Below are 25,886 nucleotides of genomic sequence, written 5' to 3' on the forward strand. Positions count from 1 at the left end.
CTTATCTTTCCCCTTTATTCTAACATTTTAATTAATACCAATCTACAGTCAACTAAGCATCTCTTGGGTCCACCAACTAATACCCGCATTTTTTTCATTCTTATTACGAAACTGCCACCCTAGGACGGATTTTTTTCTCCCTTTCGCCTAACCTTAAATTATAGATTGACATTTAATTTATTGAATCTTAAAATAATTAAAAAGTGTAAATTACAAAGACCTATGGCGTTAGTGACAAACACCCTTAACTTTTATTTACAACAAAGACATTCTTGAATTTTCACATTGCAACAAATGCTCCCTTTATTAGAGTTTTATCTGTTAATTTCGATATTCTTTAAATTACCCTTTTTAGGCGGTGTTTAGAATCACGGGTGTTTATCTCCGGTGGGTAAGCGTTTATTCATTGTTTTGTTGATGTGGTGCCTAATGATGCTTAATTGTTAATAAATTATTTCATTATTGTTTTTTTCGATTTTGAAAACAAATCAATTACAAACGTTTAATAAATAAACGGAAGTTATACCAAATACATACTTATTCATTTGAATGATTTATAATTTCATTAATTTTCTAAATATAACATTAAAGTTCTCTTAGTTGCTCCAATAGATCTTTGTAGATTTCTAATTAGATTCAATCTTCAAATTGAAATGGTAGAGGTTTCCCTTTAATAGATATAAATTTATGGTTTCTTTGGTTTTTCTTGATTCATTGGATAAATGAGGATAATTTTTATATTTTAAGATGAAGATAGATATTTATGTGAATGCAGCAGGTGAAATGAATCAAGATTAAAAAAAAAAAAAAAGCTTTTTTATACTACTTAAATGATTCTTGTTATTTTAGTTGATTTCTTTTTAAGAAAATGGAGGTATTTTTTATTAATTAAGATTTAAGAGAAAAGGGCAAAAAAGTAAATAAGAAAGAATTAAGTAAACATCTTGGCAATTTAATGCATTACCTCACTTGACTCAGGATACTTTTGCAAATTGAAAGTTCAAGGGTCGTAGCAAATAAAATTCAGGAATTTTTGTAATTTATCCTAAAAAAAAACTCTATTTTGGGATAAAAAGATAATATTTTATCTACGTTGATCCATAAATCTAGGCCCATTTAAGAGGCAGCGTTTAGTTGTTAATCTCGAAGCAGGACCCACCAATCAAAATTCACAGTTATCTGCGTTTCTTTCTTCGAGAACAACGCTGAAATAAATAAAATAATAAATAACAGTGTAGACCTTGGAATGATGGAACACCAAGTGCCATTTTCGTAAATAATCCATGAAATCAGTGTCAAATTGTTTCATGGACCCATGTTATAACACATGACCCTGCCTACCCTGCATCTTGTCACTGCGCCGGTGAAGGAGAGAGAAGACAAGAAAAGCTAGAGAGAGAGAGAAAGAGAGAAGGGAAGAAAAAAAAGAGCGAGCTGAGCTGATTCACGACGACGATAATGGCGATTTCTCATGGGTTTCTTTTGATAATCGGCGTCTTCGTCACGGCTGTGATTATATCGTCCTCCGCCGTTGATGCCAGTGGAGAGCACCAATTGGGTTGGCTGCCGACGATATCAACCTGCCAGGGCTCGATGGGGGAATGCATGGACGCCGACGACGAATTCGGGATGGACTCCGAGATCAGCCGGCGCATTCTAGCGACCAACCAGTACATAAGCTACGGAGCTCTGCAGCGAAACACTGTACCCTGCTCCCGACGCGGCGCATCTTACTACAATTGCAAGCCCGGAGCTCAAGCCAATCCTTACAACCGCGGTTGCAGCGCCATTACCCGATGCCGGCGTTAGTTCTTTCTTTTTCTGATTTATTCCTCTTCTTTTCTTTCCTGGGATTTACTTGGGAATATGCGGTATACATGGTGGGTGAGGAGGAAGCTGGTGTCGGTCGTTGTTTGAATTTACATGGGATCTTTCTATAATCATAATTGACTGTTTGTGTGTAAACAATTCTTTCCTTTTTTTTTCTTCACAATTATTATTTACTTATATATATTTGATTCATCTCTTATCTCCTGGGTATTTGATATTTCTTCTTCTGTTTCTTTTCCTTTTTTTTTTTTTTAATTCTGGGTTGCTTTTGCTCTGGTTGGTAAAGGAATTTATGGGTCATTGGAACTCGTAAAACGCATATCAAACGGTTGAAAAAACAGAGATCAATTCAATAACGACCAAGCTCTCTCTCTCTGGTTGGTCTCCTTCCGTACTCATTCTTTATTCGGCTTTTCAGATGAAGCTGTGCTCTGTTTTGGTCTATTAATGTCATTTCCTTTGGTTCTGGACTTTTACTGATCGCGCTGTAACTAGTATTTTCTTTTTGGAACCCTAACTTTATGTGATCGAGTTTGAAATTGGAATTGTTGTTGTCAAATATGAAATACCCATCTTTCCTTTTCCAAAGTATCAAGGTAGAAAGGTTTTGTGAAGAAAGGAATAGGAAGGCAGCAGGAGAAAAAGGCAGATTTCTTCCGTCTCAAGTAAAATGACTTTTGAAAAATCATGACCAGAAGGACGCATTCACGCCACAAATTCGTCTTTCGAAAAGAAAATTGGTAAAGATATTTTCAAACAAATGGTATGTGATGAAGAGAGATGAAGAAGCGACTTTTGAGTTTGGATCCTGTGCAGTAGAGATAAAGAAATGAAAGAAGAGTTTTTGATACAAACAAACACTTTTTGTTTTTGTTATGGGTAATGTGCTTGAAAATTGGATGGTGGTGATGAAGGGTGGGCAGTGGGCCAACCGTTTAGAATTCAAATCACAAAATTGCGCTCAAGAATCAACGGTTGAAATCTGTGGCAAGTGAAGGCTTTCACGAGGATGGCATGATTATTAAGGCGGAGCGTGTAGAGCAGGGGGCTTAAAACATTGTTGTGCATTGGTGGTGGTGGGGTTGATGAATGATAATAATGGAGGTATTACGTTACAGACTCCATAATCAAATCAAAGCCAGCTGTGGTGGGCAGTGGCTCCCCAGTCTCCACCTATGTTTCCTATATATAATTGCCAGCCAACCCAAAATGATCTTGCAAAGTGCAAACTGTTATGGCCTGTTTGATTTACAATTGTAACTTAAAATCCTTAGAAATTGAATTGAGCTATTCCCATAGCTTAAAAGCTGGAATGAGAATTAGAGATGAAAATGAATTTTAGATTCTAACTCATATGGTTAAAATTCCGAATGCATGCCATTCTTCCACCAGAGATGAGAATGAGATTCCAGACCCTATTCCCATGAGGCAAACGGGCCCTTAATGAGGAAGCCTAGGAGTGCTAGCGCCTGGGTGATTTGAATAATCATTACCCCGACCAGCGACCAGCGACCAGGGTGGAGTGTCATTTTTGAGCAACCACGGCCAGCTGCATGGCCATTTGACTGCCATCCCATCCCATGAAGTCTTTACAGGGCAACACCACTGCACATGCAGACGTGGGGACAGACAGCAGTGCAGGCAGCTTTAGGGGCATCTGAGAATTCTGAAACAATGCACGTAATGGTTATTGGTGATAGACTAGTAGTAGGACACACACACACACACCAGGACGTAGCTCCCAACTCCCAACCATCGGTCTAACCGACATTTCCCAACCGCTGAACATGGGGCTGGGGCCTTTTTCCGTTCCCAAGTACACCAAGTTCCATCTGCATCTGCATGATGGAGTCGGAGGTTGCAAGTTGAGCAAGGATACCCTACGCTTTTCTCCACTTTCGGCTATCGCGCATATATTCAATTTCACTCAGATCCCTCGCCCAAGCAAAGTGGATGTTCTACTTTTATTAGCTGCAAGGCCCATCGCCACATGCAACGTTCCCCCACTACACTTCAATCCAAGAATCAGACCAACCACACACCACAACGCCTATGAAAAAACAAATACAGCATATGATTCTCTCTCTCTCTCTCTCTCTCTCATGTCACAGAAATTGAAAATGAAAAAGAAAAGCTTTATGTCACAAACTCATGAAACACAATAATTAGCAGTTCTAAATTTTCAGCATCCGTTAACAACAAAGAAAAAAGAAAGTAGACAAATTTAATTCTTTAAGATCTGTAGAGCACAAAGTAGTGGGGCTGGGCTCCGACATTTGGATTCACAACAACTACGATCCTAGAATCATGCTGAACCATCTGATGATTTGGCCTCTTCTGGCTTTGGCTTGGAAGGGGCCAAGGGAGAAGTAGAGCCCTCTGTTCCCATCTCATTTCGTAGCTCGTTGATGCTCTGTTCCAGCTCATCTATTCGCTGGCCCATCTCATCGAGTGCTTTCTAGTTAAAGAAACCAGGCTCCTTCATTCGTTCACATCATTCCCAGTTGCAAAAAGACAGATAAAACATATTCATAACTTGAAATAACCTATAAATCCCATATCAGATTACAAAAGCAGAAGAGGGGACACAAAATCACAACTATTCACATCAATAATGACAGAAGGAAGCTATTTTTGTGCCACAAAAACACATACAAAAGAGGAGTCGGGACCTGCCATTGCATCTTGCAGGCCAACCCTTTCGTCAATAGACTCAATACTACACATAATGACCTACCTGTTTCTTGCAATCTTCTAATTTAAAGAAACGGTGTATAGTGGACAATTAATGATGGAAACATTAATTACCATGCAGGGGCCAACTTAATTACGATCACGATACTCATTGAATATGCAACACGTTTATGGCATTAGAGTCAGGAGAAAGACTCCTCCTTATAGCCTCCATCCAACGCAAGTAGTTTGGTCGGTTGAGATTAACCCCAACAAAGCCCTGTTTTAAATACACTCAACCCAAACCAACATTCAACCAAATGGGAAGTGCCAATTGGCTCGGTTGGTAAGGTCTCTGGCTGGCTGGTTGTAACAGAGATTTGGGATGGATTGGTCCTCTGCCTTCACCTGGGTTAGGGGCTATGGCTTTGGAGGGGGGGGGGGGGGGGGGGGGGGCGGGCTAACCCCCCATTGGGAAGAGCCCCATGACCCCCCTCCCCCAACAAAGAAAAAAATTAATGTCTTCGATCATAATACAGCCTGATCAGATATTTTGCTTGGTTGAAACTTGAACCTAATTCAAAACATGTGTACAAGCATGCACATCCACCATCCACCCATACAATAGCAGTAGTATTTTAGAGAATACCCACCCCATACCCTCTTATATTATATAGACATGCATATATACATAAATACATACCTATATTAACATATTTAAGTCAATACAAATATAGCATATCAGGTCTAGACTTCCAGTTGGGTCAGGTTGTTGACTAGTGCCTCGACCCTAACACAAGTTGTACGGCTACCCAACCTTTTTCCAGGTTGGGTTCGGATTGACACTGACACAAGTTGTACGGCTATCATGTACCAATGTACTAGATTTCTACACATGAAACTACCATGGCTATCCACAATATTGAACCAAGGAAAAAGGATATTCTTTGTAATAATGGAATCAGACATTGCCTGGAACCTAGATTGCTGCAAAACCATAACAAAGGCACAATCAGAGGATACAGGTTATGGGGATAGCAAATAGAAATAGCATACTAAATAAGAAAGAAACTCACCATCTGCTGAAGAAGATTTTGCACCTGGAAAACCAAATAGAAGATCCAATTAGGCCAAAGCTATACACCAATTAACTGGAGGAAATAGTACATGTAGACATGATACAGGCACAACAGAAGACCCCCTCCAGACATTTTTGAAGTAAAAAATAATGTGATTTTCACTTGTTGGAATTTTCCATCTGTTATATATTCTTTAACCAAGTCACAGTTGTTGGTTTGAGGATTGAAAGGAGCAAATAAAGTTCCAGAAAATAATAGATTAGAAACTTTAGAACCACCAACAGAATGTGTAAAACTGTGCCTTCAAGGCAACAATCATTGTTTGATAACCCACGCCATATATCTTCTAAGGCTCAGTTTGGAAAGAGTACAAATACAAATATGTAGAGTGCAAAACCTTATATTTTGTATTCTTTCTTATGTATTTGTACTCCTTCCAAACTGAGCCTTAGCAAAAGTTTTTGACTGTGCAAAGAATGCAAAGATCTAACCAAGTATAAAAATCTGGTTGACTATCAATAGAGGGAACATCCTACTTCTGGCATGTGCAATCAAATCATGCCAAATCCATCCTCAACAACAGATAGTAAGCACTAAGTTTTCCTTCCACCCTTGAAATAAGATGCCTAAAAATGAAGCCCTCACATTATAAAATCTTAAGAACTTACAAAAGCAGACATATCGGCGGTGGTTTGCTTAGAATCTTCTGAATCATGTCCATCCTGCCACCATAGTTAATCAAATCTTACTGCACGACATATACGTAAAGAATATAGCCAAAGAGGGGCCATGGTATGTAACAAGATAATGAACTCAAACAAGCTCAGAATTTTAAAGCATTAGTGTAAACAAGCTGATGGTGGCTAAAGAACTGCTTTCCACAATTATCAAGCCCATTATATTCATAACTATAATGATGATTGCAATGAGAAATTAAAATGATTGGGATCATCCAACCAGGCTGATCTGTCCCAAGGAATTTTATTGGTTTTAGTTCCTTTTTACCCTCTTATGAAAGTTTCTAGGTTGGGAGCCAGTACAGAACATGCACCCTGTTATAATATAACCTGGAGCATTTGAATTTTGTGTATGAGGCCACATTATGGCATCAAACGAGCAGAATTTCTAGCATTTGACAGAATAGCAACTCAATTCCAGAAGCCCCAAGCCTTATTCCCACCATTCAGTGTTGCCCATAAAAATATTATTTCAACATTTGTTATGTTTGCAGCAGTTAATTCTTATTTTAAATTTCTTAAGGTATAGTTTTGTTTCGTGGAGTACTGGGTTCTTAAATGTACGATTTTTAATTGACTAGTTAGTGTATTAAAGGATGCAGTTAATGTTAATTATGTTAGTTTCCTAATCAAGCCTATATTCAAATGCAAGTGATCCATTGGCAGGAGAACTAAGGAGCCAATGTCTCAAAAGAAAGGTCTCTTGAGAGATTCTAGGAGGCCTTCCACCCTCAAAGTAGAATCTCTTATCTATTTCACCTCTTTTTTTTTATCTATCTTAAAAAAGCACATAATAGAATGGTATCAGAGTGGACAACCCTTGGGCTAATGGAGGAGATAAAAAAGGCCCAGCATCTACTGAAAAGCTATGAGTTTCAAGAGAAACGGCATCCTAAAAGGTTGGAGCAAATTTTGAGCCTTAATCAAAACATAGTACCCATCAAGAGCAATGATGACAATGGAAAACAAAAATCATTAGACACCATTGCCACCTATACTCCTAGCCACCAAGCTGAGGAAATCATGATAGAAAAAGATGATTGGGCTAAAGTATTGAAATATTACAACAAAAAAGCTAACTTGATTCTATAATCATAAAAAACTCTAGAAGATAAGGTGCAATTGTTGCACACAAGCTTATCAGAATAAAAAACAATCTAGGAATATTTTTCATGGGCCTTTTTTCATACTACCCACTGGCTGAGCTTCAACTCTTTCATCCAGTCAGTAGAGCCATTGTAATAATATGGGAGCCAAGGTGATGATGACCTTGGGGACAGGGTCAGTTTTGTGGGAGACTGGATGCTACATGTCTAGTAGTTATATTTTGAATTTCTTTAGGTGGTTTTTCGTTTATGGAGCTCTTGCATGTCAGTTTTTTAAATGAGTAGTTAGTGTATTAAAGGGTATTGTTAGTTGTGTCAATTTCCTAATTCAAGTCTACATATTATTATTAAATTAGAAGTTTGCTTAAACAAACTTTTCTTCTCAGGCGGTTTCAGTTTCAGAAGGTACTCATGTTAGTAACTAACCCAAGCAGCTTTTCCTTCTAATTCACTTCAAACTGAACCCTAATTCTTTAATTCTTAAACTATATCTTCTCAACCCATCTTCACAAAATGGAAAGAAAGAGGGGAAGTGGATAATGCCACAAAAGATTTTATTTATTTTCAAGTTAAAAATATCACAAGTGTATAGACTATGAATACATTCCAATGAAGCAGTACTACGAAATAATGTGGTACAACCTGTAATGCTTATTCACAATTAATGAGTTGAAAATAAGATTAAACATCTAGACACGAAGTCATTCGTAGTAATTGACCGGAAATAACAAATCCAAGACAGCCGGCCTTTGTCATACCAAAATTGCTACATGATATATGGCGTCAAAAATCAACACTAAGACTTCCCCTCAAAGCACAAATGAAGTAATAAACCAAAAAAGTACCATGAAGACAGCCCACAAATCACAATCAAATTAGACTGAACAAATGTATGTAGACGCTTGAGACATGCCATTGTTTTCATGCACTGAAGTATAAATTGTGTATGTAAGCATGTGTTACGAAGTAAGTTATCCCATCGGATGCCCCAGAAAGGATCAAGGCACCTTTTCCGCCATTCTTCTCCAATGCGGGCATCATTACTCCTTTAAAACCCCTCATACAATTTAGGAGCTCAAAAACGCAGCGGATGTTTAGTTATGCGTAAATGGGAGAAGACTGAGATAACTAATTCAGAGAGATTCAAGTAACGAAGGAAATATGAAAGTTAGCATACAAAAGAGAGCATCAACGAGAGTATTCGAATATGACCAAGGATATTAACCGGAGATGCTAGGCTTTGAAAAATATAACCAAAATTTCTGAAAACCCTAACTCAGTCTGGGTACAGGTGACATTCCACATGTATCAAACAGTTTCTAGGAAATTTAAAGAGAAGATAGGCATGATTAGTCGGTAGTTATAGAGAAAAGGATAAGAAAAGACGGAAATGATCGATGGTTTCTGCAGAAAGGAATTGAATATATGCGAAAATTTACCATTTTGATAACGAGCGACCTCTCTCTAGTCTCTTCCTCCTTGCTTTCAGACTCGGTGGATGGCCTGGACTTCGCTTTAACACTGTGGAGTGCGGAGTTGTAGAAGGAGAAATAATCGTACATATAATAGAAATTTCTACAGATACAAAAATGCCCCTGATATTACATCGTAATCACCCCTGTGCCATCATGGATGGACTTTGAATAATTTGCATTTCGGATCATTACCGGGTCGGGATCATCTAAAACGGAAGTAGGGCTGCAAGTTGGGCCGGGTTAGGTCGGTTTGGGCCAACCCTAGCCTAACACTAAGTTCTAAACCCCCAACCCAATCTTCAATCTAATCTATCCAACCCTAACCCTAACTAAATTTCTTCAACCCTAATCCAACCCAACTTTGGGTTGGGCCCAATCCAACCTTCTTCCCATCCCTTAAAATCTCATAAAACTATTTAATCTCAAATCTTAACTCATGTTTCACTATATATATTAGTCCTATGTTTTATTAGTATTTGTTTGTTGATGTTTTTATTGCTTCTTTTAGTACAAAATGGAAAAATAAGTGTTTGAAATGATTATAGTTTACTATGAGTTATAACTTATAATAGATTTTTTATAGGCGTCAAACATTAGAGAGGACATAGAGAATAAAATATTCAAAAAACATAAAATATGTTATTAAGGTTTTAATCTTTTCATTTAAGATTAAGTGAAGTGATTATCTTAAAAGAAAGACATGGTAGTATGTAGTGAGGGCTATACAACTATCGTACATCTAAAAAAAATCAATGTATGATATATAATATATATAACATATCTTTATATATGACATATACTATAGAGTTAGGTTCGGGTTAGGTCAGGTTGCCCAAGGGGTCAACCCTAACCCAATTTGAAATAAAGTCAGGTTCATGAATTTCAACCCTAATTCGAGCATCAACCCGACCCAACCCAACCCAATTTTTTTAGGTTGGGTTAGAGTTGGGTTCGGGCCAACCCGACCCAAGTTGTAGCCTTAAACAAAAGTTAATAAAAGGGGACTCGGATACATTATACAAACAAAAATCAGAGTGCGTCGAAAGGACATGATATCGGAAGAATTCACATATGCACCCCAAAGAGTGTATTCCACAACATACCCTAACTGTGTATTGGGAATATCTCCCAATAGCAAGTATAGGAGATATTTCCAATGCATGCTGAAATGTGCCCATGGGGTGCAGATGTGAATTCATATTGGAAGGGCTTTGACAAATTAGGGCTCGGATCTGCTACCCACTACTTGTTCCCACATCTCAATCCACAGGCACAGGACATAATAGTTGTGCATTGGGAATATCTCTCCATTTTCATTCATAGGGCGATATATAGAACCCACTTCGATAAAAGAGAAGTATTAATGATATCGGTTGATTGGTATCATAAAGTGACCTAATGGGCATTAAAAAATAATGTATGTATAGAATCCAGAGTTATTTTGCTGAATTTTTAACACATAATTACTATCGAAGAAAAGGGTTCGACTATGATAGTAAAAAGACATGATGCTTAGAAAAACATACAACCGATCAACTGGTATTAAAATGACAGTCAACTAAAAATGGGTTTGACTATGATATAGAAGAGATATGATACCTGAAAAACTTCTGACCAATCAATCAACTAGAATCATAAACGTGATAATGAATTAGGTATTATTTATCAAAATTCATGAATGAGTTTTAATTAATCAAAACTCTTCCCGTACCATATCTTTTCCGCATCATAGATTTTCCTAAATATAATAACAAATATTTTTTTTGAAATGCACAATAATAACAAATATCAACGCCTTGTTTGATATTCAAACACATTACATTAGTTTTAATCAACGCCTTGTTATTTAAAGTTGCGGCTTATTCCTAACTCCTTATATTCAGTGTATTGACAACCTCAAAACCAATTTGATATATTACGGTAGGATCTATACTTTGAACCTGGCTCCAGACCTAACAATAAAATACAAATTAATCATCTATTTATAGTGTATCAATTCACAAATTGGGAGAATCAAATGAACCACTGCTTGTAGTTAACAATTATTTGACTTAGTTTCCAGACATGAGTAATGAAAAATTGTGTTTATCTGTAACCACTTTTACATAATAGTAAATAATATGTTTCTAAAAATTTTTATATTTTTTTATATTTTTATGTTTATAAAATTATTTTTATTTATAATATTTATTTTTGTTTAATATGATGAATATATATGATATTAGAAATGCGCTCAAATGTTTTTTATAAAATTTTTTGTGCTTTTTATACTTTTAAAGTTGAATTGTTGATTAGGGGTGCAAGTTGGGTGGGTTGGGTCGGGATTATGGTCAACCCAGGCCCGACCCTAAAATTTGGGCTTAAGGTCCAAGCCCGAGGTCAAGCCCAATTTTCCCAACCCGAGCCTAGCCTGCCCTATAATTTGATGCACTCGGGTTAAGCTCGGGCTTGGGCTTGGGCCGAGCTCGGGTTGGTCAATGAACCCACTCTAAATTTGTACATATATAAATGTATTTATGCAAATATATATACATATATTTATGTATGTATATAAATATGTATGCAAAATATTTATACAAATGTTATATATAGAAATATGTATATATATATATATATGTAAATATATATGCAGCATTTACATATATACACATATATATGTATAAATGTATATAATTGGGCTAGGCTCGGGCCGGGTCGGACTACCTAAAGGCTAGGTCCGCTAGTCCGAACCCGACCCCAAAAGAAAAAAGCCCAATTTCTTGGGCCCAAGCCCAGCCCATGTAAAATTTCCGGCTAGGCCGGTTCGGGCTCAAGTTGGGCCTGCCCAAGTTGCACCCCTATTGTTGATTCACCACCAAATAGGAAAACAACTCTATTTTTTAATTGGTTTAAAATTTTTAATTTATTTCTATCATCATAAAAATGATTATTCTTTGTCACACTTTTGTCTCTTTAATATGGTTAATTAATATAGGATTCAATGAAAGAATGAGAGTTATTACCCTAAAAATAAGACTTGGTGATAGGTATTTGAATGAGAAAAAAGTGGCTGTTCAAATTACATTTTTGTTTTTACAATTAGAGAGGCCAAATTCAAAAGTTGGGATATTCTAATCAAACAAAATTCCCACACTCTCATTCACACTTCTAATAGTAGTATAGATTGTCCATGACAGAGTAAACAAGGAAATAAATAAATTATATATATTTTTGGAAAATTTTATGATGCCGGAAAAACATGATATTGGAAAGACCTTTAATCAATTAAAACCCCTTGTGAATTTTGATGAAACCCCACGCGATTAACACTTTCATGATCCCGGTTGATTCATTACAATGATTTTTGGTATCATAGTAGAACACCTTCTCCAAAAGCTGCTCTCACAGAATTTAGGGCATTCAGCGTTGTTAGAAATGGTTTTAAATCATTCAACCAAACAAGAAAAAGTGAAGAAAAGAACAAAACACCAACATCATATATACTGACCCGTAAGAAACAATTTCCATACCAAACAGAGAGAGAGAGAGGGAGACTTGAAAAGCATCTACCACCTACCTCAAAATAAGATAAGATGTCCCATAATTTCGACATTCCTATACAGTAAACGTTGACGTGCGTTACAACAAAAGGCGGAACCGGAAGAGGGGTTTCCAAATGATACATGAAATATGAAAGTCCATTTGCTAAAACTCTTCCCTTGAATACTTTCCTTCCTCCGTCAATGCATCCACTCCCCCTAATGCCTTTAGAGAAGCAATTGATGATAAACTTGACTCCCTTTGTTAAAGGCCAGCTATTCATACGATCCACAATGAATCACAGAACAGAAAATTAATAAAACTCCTTTACAACCTGGAAGAGAAAAAAATATATTAATTAATCAAAGTAAGAATCTTCCTAATGACTCCCTATTTGTTTCACACATCAACCTTACCAACGTTTTAAAAAACGACCCGGAAATGAAACCGTTCTGGGTACTGATTTCCGGGTTAACAGTCCGATCGTCCAGTTCAAACGGACGACCTGTTTTGACAGTAAAATTAAAAATAGTTAAAAACCGTTGAACGGGTCAATAGGTCGATGGTTCGACCGCCTGAGTCAACGGTTTTTAACCAAATTCCAGGTTTTGGGTAAAATGGAATTAGTTGCCTGGATTGTTCCCAGGCCGAACGGTCCGACCATCCGGGTCAACAGTGGTTCGAAAATGTTGAACCTTACAGCATGTTCAGTCGCATAGCCGGACATTGGAAACATCTGCCATTCTTGTGTTTTGTTATTCATTGAGAGATGTTGTCAATACATGGTGTGATGTGTTTATTATGGGGATTTTTCACACAATGTTTTCAAACCACCGTTGACCCTGATGGTCGGACTGTTTGGCTTAGGAACCGTGCAGGCAACTGGTTCTGTTTTACCCTAAAACCAGTCTTTGACCACAAATTGTTGAATTGATCAATGACTCATTGACTCCCGAGCAGACATACCATCGACCCGTTTGAACGGTTTTTAAATGTTTTTTATTTTAATTACTTTTTGTCAGAACAGGCTTCCCATTCGAATCAAACGGTCAAACCATTAACCCAGAAACCAATGCCTAGAAGAACAGTTCCAATTACAAGTCAGTTTTTTAAACCTTGTTTTAACGCATAGAGAAGCCATGGCTCCTCCCGCCACCCCTGACTCTGCTCTTATGGCACAGCCAAGTTGGTCGAGGCGAATCCATTAGGCCCAATGGCATATAAAACCTACAATCATGGCCTTTGGATGTATTTTGTGGCCACACCACAATGCCACTTCATCCAATTCAAGATGGGGCCACATCAATACATTAAGTTGTGATTCACGGCTTTAACTAAGGCTATGTTATGGGAATTTATTATTTTGGACGAGTTAGGTGATGTTGAGTAAAACTCCACTGTAATATATTTTGTGGTGTTATTGAGAGAAAAAGTAGCTCAATTTTTTTGTCCTTGAAGCTTAGTTTGAATATAATACAAAATATAAGGCTTTGCACTCTATATACGTGTCTGCATTTGTACTCCTTCCAAAACGAGCATAAAATTCACAAATGTTTCATGGGATCGCACTACTAACCAAATACCCACCTCGGTTGCAGCCTTTTGGGCTGGAAGCAGAGAATATCAGAAGTTTAGGCTGCAATTGGCATGATTTCAAATAATAATTTCTGATGAAATTTGTGGTTATTGGAGAAAAACACCACCAAACACGTAATATAAAATGAGTGTTCATTTTTTAAAATAAACAATTAAAAAAGTTGGATGCCAAATATAAATAAGTTATAAGTTGTTAGCATACTAAACATGGCATAAAATTCATCTTTTTCAAATAGTGGGGATTCTTTGGAGAAGAATTTCAACCAAAAGGTTATGTGGTTTGCAAGCAAGCCACCCTTAGGGCAAAACAAGACATGAAAGCCTTGCCTCTAAACTTCAACAAAAATCTCACGCGTGCATCAATTTTCATTTTATTTTAGTCAATTTACCAAATCGCACAACGGGGGAAGGGGGTGATTTTATTGTCAAACAGCGTTTGTATCACTCTATATTTCTCTCTTTAGCATTTTATTTTCTTATTTATTAATGGCATAAAATATGGTTTTCGAACCGCTGTTGACCCGGACGGTCGGACCGTTCTGCCCGGAAACCATCTAGGCAACTGGTTCCGTTTTACCCCAAACCCAGTCCCTAGCCAAAAACCGTTGAATTGGTCAATGACCCATTAAATCCGGGCTGTTGAATCGTTGACCCATTCGACCTATTCAACGGTTTTGGCCGTTTTTAAATTTTAATTTATTTTGTCAGAATGGACCATCCGTTCGAACCGGATGATTGAACCACCGACCCAGAAACCAGTGGCCAAAAACAGTTCCGGTTTCGAGCCGTTTTTCAAAACATTGGCATAATCTGATTACATTTATTTAGAGATTAATTTTTGGCAAAATTTAAGTACATCTGCCATAGTTTGCAAGAATTCAGATCTGCACCCCATAATGCCCCGTGGCATATTCTGACCTTGTATTGAGAACATCTCTAGATGACAAATACAAAAGATGATAAGACATCATAGGGAGACATTCCCAAGTTGAGATGTGTTGTGAGGCATTGTGGGGTACAGATGTAAATTCAGTTTAAACATCTTTTTAACATTTAAGACCAACGGTTTTGGGTTTAGCCTTAAAAAAGGCTTTACCGATTACCTACCGATTACCTACCAATATTAATGAAGCACCGTAGCTAAACTCTTAAATGTTTTTTAATATTTGAAATTATGACAGATATTCACAGGGAAAAAAAAAATCAATGGAAATCATCCATAAAATGGCTAAAAGCTTACCTTTGCAAAGCTGGCTATTGAGAAAAGATGAGATACATTGTAACTGATTGTCAATCGTTCTGCTCTTGTTGTTTCTTCTTTGGAGGCGGATGGAAAGATGAAAGACTGGAGGGACATACCAACCAAATAATTAATACAAGTAATAAACATCTTTGGTGAAGAAAAGGATGAAACATAATGAATGATATTTGATCTATGAATAAACACATATACATAAAAGAAAGGCAAAACTCTACTATGCATCCTTTGTTCTGTGAAGCAAAAGAAGTGATTGAGTGAACCTATGGTAAGCATACTTTGTTAAACGTAAAGATATAATTTATAGGGATAAGTAGACTCTATTTTTCCTCAGAAATTTCAAATTACAACCCCCTCCTAGTCTATTAGTAGCCCCTTATAAATCGCATCCTGCTTATGGATTTGGCATTGATCCACGGTCAGGATTCATTCCACTTGTACAATGGAGCTAAGATTTCTAGAGGTGGACTGAATAGTAAAACATGAACCCGTGAAAAGTAAATAAACTTTAACATGATTGATAGGGGTGTCCACGGTTCAGTTAACCGAATCATAGGCAATTTTTACAAACCGAACCAATACCACATGTTTTTCCATTTCTCCAAATCGATACCATCGATTAACTAGTCCTTCGGTTTGGTTCTTTAGTTTTTTATATTTATAATATATTATATAAATATATGTATAATATTATATTATAAATAATAAATAATATATAACATATTATAAATATTATAAAAATATGTGATATATATTAAAAATATATAAAATAATATATACCGGTCAATTCGATTAATCGTCATTTTTTTTGTAAATTAACCAAAAATCGAAACAATTCTTTTTTTTTTCAAAAATACCAAACCAAAAACAAACTAATCTAATCAGTTTAATTAACTACATTTTTCGATTTGATTTGATTCGATTTTTCAATTTTTCATAGACACCCATAAGGATTGATTGAGATCTAAATTTAAAGTGCAACCAATATCAATGAATGCATCGTAGTTGAATTCTAAAAAGAATAGATAGGTTAATGAGCACAAAGTCCAAAGTTGTGGATGGCACCTGCAATTATGTGGGACCCTCCAGAATTGCAAACTGGAGGCCTTCATATTTGGTGGAGAAGACACATATTTTCTCCAATCCTCAATCATAATTCTGAGATCAATGAGTTTACTATCCAGGCCATAACAACAATTTGCATGCATTGTACAGACCAGATTCAGATCTCTGCTAGGCTCACAAAACCCTCCAAAGTAAGCAGTATCCAAAAACATCATCTTCAATCCAATCTGGGTGATGAAAGGATCAAATTTTATCATGTTCAGCACATCCTGATCATGATACCCTGGATGGGTCTCTCTTGAGGAGTACCAAAATTTATAGAATTCTATAGTTCGCTTATTGGACTTGACATAGTTAAATCCTCCGTTTGGTCTGTTGCTTAAATCACTTGGGTTGCCCATGAAGTTATCACATGCTATTTGGAAATCTGCATCCGGATAGAAGTGTGGAAATGGGTTGCGGAACCACATTATATCAGCATCCTGAAAGGGGAAACCAAACAAATGTAATCAAAATGAGTTAAAATTTATAAAGGCTCAGTTTGTTTATTTGTACTGGTATAAACAACTAAGGAGTGCAAATTATGGATTTTTTTTTTTAGATTTGACTAGGGATGGCAATTTTTCCCGTAAAACCGAGGGCCCGCCCCGCCCCGCCCCACTCCGAACGGGGCGGGTTTTCCCCGACCCTAAATAAGGGCGGAGCGGGGATAGGGAAAATAATTTTTCCCCGAATCGAGTACGGGGCGGGGATAGATTTTGTATATAATTCCCGAACTCGAAGGTAAATTAGTAAAATATCTCTAGGTTTAACATTGATATTAAAAATATCTCTAAATTTTCCCTAAATTTTTAAAATCTTAGGATCCCATAATGTTATTTTTGAATTACCCCTAAAGTATTATAATTCAATTCTAAATTACCCCCAAATTCCTATATCCTATGTATAAATTGTCCATAACATAGATAATTTTTAAGTAATTGCCTTGGAGCGGGGAAAATTTGGAAATTCCCCGGCCCCGATGAGAAATGGATGCTCGGTGGCGAGGCGGGTTCAGGAAAGGTATCGTGACTTCGGGGCAGGGACTGGGAGGGGGTGCCCCGCCCCATTGCCATTCCTAGATTTGACTTTGTTTTGCTTGTACAATAGGAAGTAAGATGAAATGTTTCCCATTCTATATGAAAGATAATGGAGAGAGGAGAATTATTTGTCTGGGAGTGTGGTAGGAAGCAAGATGGTGTTATTCCCACTTGATATGAGAGAGAATTGAAGTATGAAGAAGGTAAAGAAATTTTGTATCGGTTTCTGGGATGTAAACTTTGCACTGCTAATGAGTGCAAATGAGATAAAAAAAAATACAAACTTTGTATAAATTATAGTTATAAACACAAATCAAAAGTGAACAAGGTGCAAAATTTGTATTCATTCCATATTTGCACTGCAAACTAACAGCTAGCAATTGATTCAAATATAAAATTTGAAATTAAAAAAAAAAGAAAAAGAAAAAGTACTAACTGAAACCAATTAATCAAACAAGATGAAATCAACTTAAGAAATGTGTATGCACAAATCTCAAACATTGAACTTAAAACTTAGGCAAAATAAGAGAGAAACAGCCTTAAATGTGTATGATTCCATAAAGCAAGAGAATAAAGAAAGTACCGTGAAAATAAAGTGGTAACCCATCTCAAGAACAGATCTTAGAAAATCAATCCTTCTCCACATCATTTCCAAGTAATCAGATGTCATGAAATAAGCTTCTCCAGTGAAATTTGACCCTTGAGTTACAAGAGCAAAGCAGTGGGTATGTATCACCAAACAACGAGTGTATGCCTCTTGATCCAGAGCAACAACTACCAAATGCTTCAGAAGCCAACTGGTTCGATCTCCTACTCGGAAGCTATCAATAAAGAGATCGATAATTGAGCCAGGTGCTGCCCATGCTTCATTTAAGGTAGTTAAGATGACAGTTCCATCCTCCATGGCTGCTGCCTTCAAAATTCTTTCTAGACTTGTTTCCTCATCATCCTACAAAAGTGTATCTCATTTCAATAAAAGGGGCAAATTTTCTGTTATGTTCTAAAATCTTCTTGCAAATGAATCCACCATAGAGCAGATAATCACCCATATCAAGCAATCAGGAATTGAAATCCACAACCCAAATGGTCATATAATGTGTACCTATGGCTGCATTTGTTTTCGGCCGAAAAACCATCAATGTAAACCTCACTTCTTGGAAAAGTCAATCGATGGGTTTAGAATCTTATGGTCCATTGGAGCTTTTTTTATGTGATAATCGATGGAAAAGTCAACCGATTAGAAGGTTTACATTGATTTTTTATATAAACTTTGCACTAGAAACAAACACGTGAAAATATGGACCAGGTGTGGAGTTTTATACTGGTTTGTATCAATATTTTAAAATGCCAAGGCATTCCACTACCTAGAGGCGTGAGGCATAAGCCTCCCAAACATAAGGAGGCTTAAGGAGGAGAGGGGTTAGGAGGAAGGGGGATCTCTTTGTTTTTTTTTTTTTAATAAAAATCTTTTATATTAAGAAAAATAAAGATGCATAACATTAATTGAAAGGGGCGGAGGGGAGGGGGGCTGGGGGCAAGCCACTTTCTTTCCCCTTATCTTTTTTTCCCTTCCCTTCCCTTCCCTTTCCTTTTCTCTTTTTTTTTTCTTTTTTTTTTCTTTTTCTTTCCCTTCTCTTTTTCTTTTTTTTCTTTTTTTTTTCCTATCTTTTCATATAAGATGTGCATGAGGCACATGAGGCGTATGCCTCTAACATGCCTCATGAAAAAAGCGCCTCTTGCACTTGAGGCGTATGCCTCTAACATGCCTCATGAAAAAAGCGCCTCTTGCACTTGAGGCGTACGCCTCTGGCATACGCTCTAGGGCGTTTTGGGAGTGTCTCGCTTGGAAGTGTGCCTCCAGGCATACACCTCCCACGCCTTTTAAAACACTGGTTCATATTTACACTGAAAACAAATGCTTGTAAATGTGAACCGACGATGGAGTTTTACATTGATTCGCATTTACACCGAAAACGAACGCAGCCAATGGATTTGTTTGTTTGTAGTGCAAATCTAAATCCAATACAGATTTTGTGCCCAATTCAATTTTGCATATGTTACTTTATAATTATGATTTACACTTTTATCTGATTCAAAGTATATACTTTTTGTTTTATTTGCATCCATTGGCAATGTAAATTTTTCGTCTAAAAAACTGTTGCAAAATGTGCACATTCATTCTCTTTCATGTAAGGTAGGGAGTATCACTTTCTTAGTTTTTTTCTTTTGGGACAATAGCATATAAGGGTAACTTTTGGGGTTTAATATCAATAAAAATAATATTTTTAAAAAATTTCAAAAATAGGTTAACTTTTTAAAAATAATATCAATAAAGGGCAAAAACATTGTTCATTATCTTCTTCTTGCCATTTGTTCACCAGCGCCGCCGCCCGCCACTGCCGTCTGCTGCCGCCCGCCTCCGCCTCCAACAACGTTGCCGGAAGTGGCCGAAGGCAGAGGTGGCGGCGGCGGTGTTGGTGGTCATTTCTCTACCCAACGCCGCCACCTCTGCCCACCTCCGCCTCTACCTCCGACAACATTGTCGGAGGTGGGTGGAGACAGAGGTGGCAGCGGCGACGGCACTGGGCAGAGGAATGACCACCAGCGTCGCCGCCGCTACCTCTACCTCTGGCAATGTTTTCGGAGACGGAGGCGGCAACAGATAGCGATGGCGGGTGGTGGCGTACGACGGCAGGCGGCGGTGCTGGTGAACAAATGGCAAGAAGAAGATGATGAACAGTGTTTTTACCCTTTATTGATATTATTTTTAAAAAGTTAACATATTTTTGATTTTTTTTTAAATATTACTTTTATTGATATTAAACCCCAAAAATTGCCCTTATATGCTATTACCCCTTTTTTTTTACATTTCACAAACAATTAAGATAAGGTCAATTACAAAGGCATAGTTTGGAAACAGTGTAAATATAAATACATACACCACAATTCCCTGTATTTTGTATTTCTAAACTTGTATTTACACTAAACATATTTGTATTAGCACTCCTTCCAAATTAAATCGAAATAAAAATAAAACAGAATTTACACTCTCATGCATTTACAACAATGCAAATAAAATTTGTTGCACAAATAAGCTAAGCCATGAGACAGTTAATTACAGGATTCCCATTGTAAAGTGCATGTGAATGAAAATTAGTAGCTACTACAGAGTCTTTAAAGAGGCCCACCTATTTTTGGGCCCACGAGCTCGATTCGAGCCTGAGGTGTTGAGCCCATGCCCAGATCACCAAGGATCCTCAACATCAGTAAGACCTTAGCTTATTTAAGAGTTCAATACTTCAAGTCTTCAATCCAAACATCAGACCAATGCAGACCAAATGTTTGTAAATATAAGACTTACAAAACAAATAAGACAATCAGAAAGTCTTAAAATCACTTATGGGTTCATTTTACTTGATGTAATATGATATCCAATCAGCCGTCCAATCCGAACCAACGAAAAAATGAAAACGATTTCAAGTTTTCAATATTCTATGCCGTCTGAATCTATATCCAACCAGTTTTGACTTTTCAAAGACGACGCAGTCTAAACCCCAATGGATGTAACTTGGAAGTATTGGAAATTCATATTATTTTGGAGGGTTACCGGAAATTCATATTGTTTACCGGTAAATTTTGGAGGGGAAGTTGATTAATAAAAAAGGTGATCAAACTTTTCATATTTTTTCCAAGTTTTTTAGCAGTTTATCCTAAAATATTACTTTTCTACTTTGAAAGAAAGTTGTTAAAATTTAATACGACAAAAATGCTTAATAAATAAATGATAAAAAAAACAATAGAAAAGTATAGACAAGCCCAATGCATATTTCTGAATTGACATCAATTCCGATTTGCGCCTAAATTGACATCAATTCCGATTTGAGCCTGAGGTATTGGTATTCTAACACCAATACCCACCCCTAAATTGACATCAATTCCGATTTGCGCCTAAAAATTCTAACCCTGGGTTCAACCGTCATTCTCTCTAAAAATAATATATATATATATATAATAGAAAAAATTATTAAATACACTTGTTTGGATAAATATTATATGGAAAGCACTTATATGAGCGAATGCGTTTAGCGGGTAAGTGATTTACCTAGAAAAGGGTCAAAACTAAGGGGCCTATTTGGCGTACAAATGGACCGGATTATATATGCTCCAATCCAAATTCAAATATGATCCCATTTATTTATTTATAGTCATTTTATAACTTATTTTTATATTATTTATAAAAAGACATGTATACCCCATTCCTTTTTAAAATACAAATGATAAAATGGTCGTAATTTTATTAATAATATAGGCCTAAAATTGGAAAGTAACTAAAACTCTTGAATCAAAAGATTCAAAACGAATTGGATCCTTAGAAAAGGGTGGAAAATAGGAGAAAATCCCAGACTGGCCAGTGATGGGTCCATGAAAAAAAATACGCGACTGGCGACTGATGAGATAGAATTTGCGTGACCGAGTCAGGTCGAGGAGCGACTCGGCAGACCTCAACATGACTCTCAGAAACTCAGATCGTGTCCAGATAAATGTCGACGTCTAGCTCCCCCACCGCATCTCCTAACCCCAGCGGCAAAAAACTCAGAAGAAGCTCGGTTCAGTGAAAGAGCTATCTATCTCCTGTCGGTTTTAGATAGTCTCCCGACTGGACTGCAGAGCTTTGTTGTCACCCCAAAAACAAAAAGCTTGTGAATTGTTAGATCTAGTTGACATGGAGCCGGTTTCCGATCAGTCACACTATCTCGTATTTTCGGCCGGCAGGAAATGCGCAGAGAAAATGGAAACAAATCTCCGGAACAGGACTCTGCTAACAGACACGAGACACTCTCTCTGATTCTCTGTCCCTGAGTAAGGAATTTTACTAACAACCCAGTAACCAACACCTCCGCAGTACGCGCCACAAGCCCACAGCACAGTAAACAGAGTAAGAGCGGTTCCTAACCGCCCATCCCAACGTCGAGGTCAAGCCAAAATGATAACAAAAGAAATCAGCAAAAGTAATAAAGGATCGATTATATTTCACGAACCTTCAATTCACTCGCTTTTAATCGCTAAAACTAAAAGAATTAAGAATACAATTTCGAACAAAAATTGGTTTACATGATATGTATTCAAAGAAAAGACGTAGAAACTGACCGGAGACGAATCGACGGTGTGGAAGGAGAAGGTTTGGTCAATAGTGGAAGAGGCACCGAAAGGGCGAGGAAGAACTCCGTCGGGATTGACCACCGCAATATAGAGAACAAGACAAGTTAATGCCACTGCAGCGAAGAGAATCATACCCGTCAGTATTCGACGGACGAGAGAGCCGGAATCCGGCGATATTTCGGATGGGTTTCCAACGGTAGAGCGGTTCATTGCGATCCCAGTGAGAACTCTTTCGAACATCAGGAATTCAGAATTCTCTCTCTCTCTCTCTCTCTCTCTCTCTGCTTATGAAACACGGTAACGGTTAGCTAGTGAGAAGACTTTCCTCTCTACTTGTTAATTCGTCGATGACGCCATTGGCTCCGACAGAGACGCGCACGACGAGCTAGCTGAGGTGATCTAATAATTTAGAAAATTACTACTGCATTTACATCCGTTAGGTATAAACAATATTTTCGGTATCTCAGAGATATCCGGAATCGAGAGTTTCGGAAAAATTTTCAACGGACCGGAGGCTTTAGAGAATTCCATCCAATCTCGTATGCCCACTCTCTAAAACGAGTTCCGATCACCTGCCAACAAAAATATGTTCAACACCCTACCAATGACTCCGGATCTCCGGCCCGTAGGGGTGTTGATGAAAAACCGAAAAATCGAACCGAATCGAAAAAACCAAATTACAAAATGCGGTTAACCGAAACAATCGGTTCGGTTTCAGTTCAAGATTTTTGAAAAATTGAAGGATTGGTTCGGTTTTTGGTTAATCTACAAAAAACCGATTAAACCGACCGGTATATATATTTATATATATATTTTTAATATGTCACATATTTTCTATGTATTATATATATTCATTATATACAAAAATATATACTTATATTATATTTATAATGATCTATTTATAAATATTATATATATATATATATTTCAAATATTTATAATATAATATTATACATATATTTGTATAATATATATTATAAATATAAAAAACCTAAAAACCAAAGAATCGAACTGGTCAAAAACTGAAACCAACGGACCGGTTAACCGGTGGTACCGACTCAGTTTCGGTTTGGAGAATTGGAAAAACCGGTTCGGTTTACAAAAAAGTGCCATGGTTCGGTTAACCGAATCATTGACACCCCAAATAATATATGTAGGAGGATGAGATGTTCTCCATGTGTAGTTGCGATGTTATGTGGGTAGACGTGGATAGAATTTGTGTGGAAAGGAGATCTGGACTCCCTACCAATATCATCTAACATAGTACATCTCATATGGTATCAATGTGACATGTGGTATCAACATCACTTTTATATGGGTTGGCTCCAGTTTCCAATGTGACATGTGGTATCAACATCAAGTTAATAAAGTGTTGGAACGTATTTTGTTGGCGGGAGATCCTTGCTCTTATAAAACCAGCCCAGATCTCCTACCCAAAAGAACTCTGCCCATGTCTACTCACATAACATGGCAGCCACACATGAAGAACATCTCATCCTCCTACATAGTACTATACATGGGGAGATGTTCCCAATACACGGGGGTAGTGTGTTGTAGGTAAATGTGGGTAGAGTTCTTGTGGGCAGGAGATCTGAAGTCCTATAAAACACACAACAAAAAAGTGTTCCAACTTCCAACAGGTTTCAACATCATCATCCTTGCATCCCATCATGAGCACAATGTGCGAGTTAGGATTGGCTCCTCACAAAATGCACCCCACATGCTCATCCAACCATTCATTGGGAATATATCTCATATTTGTCATGGGAGATGATCCCAATGCACAATTGGATGTGCATGGGGGCACTCTTAGTGGGGAGCCCATGTAAATTCGCAATACTTTTTTGTTGTGAGTAGAACCTAAATCAGATCTATTCAGAACAAAAAAGTATTCCAACATATATGGTGGATCCCAAATTCAAGGTGAGATGTGTAGGGAACGGGATCTACTCCTCACACTTGGGCGCCTCACATGCACATCCATCGTGCATTGGGAACATCTCCCATGAATAATAACTTATAAATATGGGAGATGTTCCCAATGCATGGTAGGGTGTGCATGTGTGCATGTGTGAGGCGCCCTATGTGAGGAGTAGATCCAGTCTCGATGTGCAAAGTCTGCAGAAAAAGATCATGTTGGAAGCATGTTGAGACAATTTTTATTGTAAACAAATCTCGGGTGAGTATAAACTATAAACGATGGGCCGTCGTTGTTATTTAAGAACATGTGATAGATGTGAGTTAATGAGTGGGTCTTATCAGTTCGAATGACGAAGAAATATAAAAACCTCCCCTCGTTTTTCTGACAATCTTATAAACCTCTCTTGTGTTAATTTTAATTTTCACAAAAACTCCCCTAACATTTTGTGAAAAAGGTGCAATCTTTCCATTAGTTTCCAATAATAAAAATGTTTAATGTTTCCAAAATATCTTTACTTTTAAGTTTTAATGCTCAATTTGAAAGGAGTAAAAATGCAAATATGTACAATATAAATACATATAAAATATAAGATTTTGCACTCTATATATTTATATTTGTACTCTTTCCAAACAGAGCCTAAGGCATTACACGGGGAGAACAGAGGACCAATATGCTTAAGCCTTTCTATTGATCATATCATCTATCAGGATTTCGATCTCGTCAATATTTAAAATCTTTACAACATATTTCTTATTAGTGTGCTTGAATATTATATATTCTTTTGGGGGTATTTTAGTAAATGTATATTTGAACAAAGTTGGTCAAGGATAAATTTGACTTTTAAAAAATGTCTTATGTCATTATGTTCCATCTAGAAAACTAATAAAAAGGGATGATATATTAATATCATTTTTTAAGAATGTTAGGTTGTCTTTTGTTGCAATGCAAATAAATTTGCACTAATGCAAAACCATGGCAGTGCAAATGATTTGAGTGTAAATTCTGACTTATTTTTGTTTCAAATTTTAGTTTATTTCATTTGATTGCAGTATAAATGAAGTAAATTAAAACATAAAGCAGAATAAAATAAAGTCCAAAACTAAATTATACAAGAATTTGCAATTTTTACATTTGTATTAGTGCAAATAAATTTGCACCGCAACCAAACAGCCTTAGGAGAAGTTACATTAGGGCAAACACAGGGGACAACTAGGGGAGACCAGAGACTTCGATAATTTTCCTTTAGAAGTTACATTATGGCTCAATAAAACGTGAATTTTTCCTTCCACCGGGCCCCACAGAGGCATGGTTGAAGAACATGCCATAGAAATCACACCAGATCCTCTCAAAGATTTTATTTAGGGTTATTGGGTACTGTGGCTATTCTA

General features: G+C 37.0%; 3 protein-coding genes across 4 annotated transcripts; 1 reads left to right on the forward strand and 2 right to left on the reverse strand.

The window, feature by feature from the left end:
* Positions 1–1,339: 1,339 nt before the first annotated feature.
* On the forward strand, positions 1,340–2,029 carry LOC148801789 (rapid alkalinization factor-like). Its single transcript, XM_088902304.1, has one exon. The coding sequence runs from the start codon at positions 1,459–1,461 to the stop codon at positions 1,807–1,809; it is 351 nt and encodes a 116-aa protein (XP_088758430.1). The 5' UTR covers positions 1,340–1,458; the 3' UTR covers positions 1,810–2,029.
* A 1,854-nt stretch (positions 2,030–3,883) lies between these two features.
* On the reverse strand, positions 3,884–9,002 carry LOC104598982 (heat shock factor-binding protein-like). The gene is made up of 5 exons (XM_010261326.3): positions 8,865–9,002; positions 6,251–6,304; positions 5,580–5,603; positions 5,448–5,490; positions 3,884–4,281 (listed from the first exon to the last, which is right to left on the reverse strand). The coding sequence occupies exons 1-5, from the start codon at positions 8,985–8,987 to the stop codon at positions 4,136–4,138; spliced, it is 390 nt and encodes a 129-aa protein (XP_010259628.2). The 5' UTR covers positions 8,988–9,002; the 3' UTR covers positions 3,884–4,135.
* A 3,346-nt stretch (positions 9,003–12,348) lies between these two features.
* On the reverse strand, positions 12,349–22,961 carry LOC104598980 (uncharacterized protein At4g15970-like). Of its 2 annotated transcripts, none has more exons than XM_010261325.3 (5): positions 22,566–22,961; positions 18,001–18,366; positions 16,339–16,820; positions 15,256–15,360; positions 12,349–12,753 (listed from the first exon to the last, which is right to left on the reverse strand). In XM_010261325.3, exons 1-4 carry the CDS (start codon positions 22,815–22,817, stop codon positions 15,306–15,308), a joined length of 1,155 nt encoding a protein of 384 aa, XP_010259627.1. In that variant the 5' UTR covers positions 22,818–22,961; the 3' UTR covers positions 12,349–12,753; positions 15,256–15,305. The 2 variants fall into 2 exon arrangements, with proteins under 2 accessions (XP_010259627.1, XP_019053558.1); XM_019198013.2 differs by having other exon boundaries at positions 12,557–12,694.
* Between the last annotated feature and the right edge of the window lie 2,925 nt (positions 22,962–25,886).

Source organism: Nelumbo nucifera, chromosome 3 (assembly GCF_055504915.1).
Source record: "Nelumbo nucifera cultivar China Antique chromosome 3, China Antique-T2T, whole genome shotgun sequence".
NCBI lineage: Eukaryota > Viridiplantae > Streptophyta > Magnoliopsida > Proteales > Nelumbonaceae > Nelumbo > Nelumbo nucifera.

Coding starts and splice junctions, on each gene's coding strand:
- LOC148801789 (XM_088902304.1), top strand. CDS start 1,459: ATGGCGATTTCTCATGGGTTTCTTTTGATAATCGGCGTCTTCGTCACG.
- LOC104598982 (XM_010261326.3), bottom strand. CDS start 8,987: ATGTACGATTATTTCTCCTTCTACAACTCCGCACTCCACAGTGTTAAA. Junction 5,604..6,250: donor CCGCCGATATGTCTGCTTTT/GTAAGTTCTTAA, acceptor TTGGTTTTCCAG/GTGCAAAATCTTCTTCAGCA. Junction 4,282..5,447: donor TGATTCCATTATTACAAAGA/ATATCCTTTTTC, acceptor ACTAGAAAGCAC/TCGATGAGATGGGCCAGCGA.
- LOC104598980 (XM_010261325.3), bottom strand. CDS start 22,817: ATGTTCGAAAGAGTTCTCACTGGGATCGCAATGAACCGCTCTACCGTT. Junction 16,821..18,000: donor GTTACCACTTTATTTTCACG/GTACTTTCTTTA, acceptor TTCCCCTTTCAG/GATGCTGATATAATGTGGTT. Junction 15,361..16,338: donor AGGGTCCCACATAATTGCAG/GTGCCATCCACA, acceptor ATGTCCCTCCAG/TCTTTCATCTTTCCATCCGC.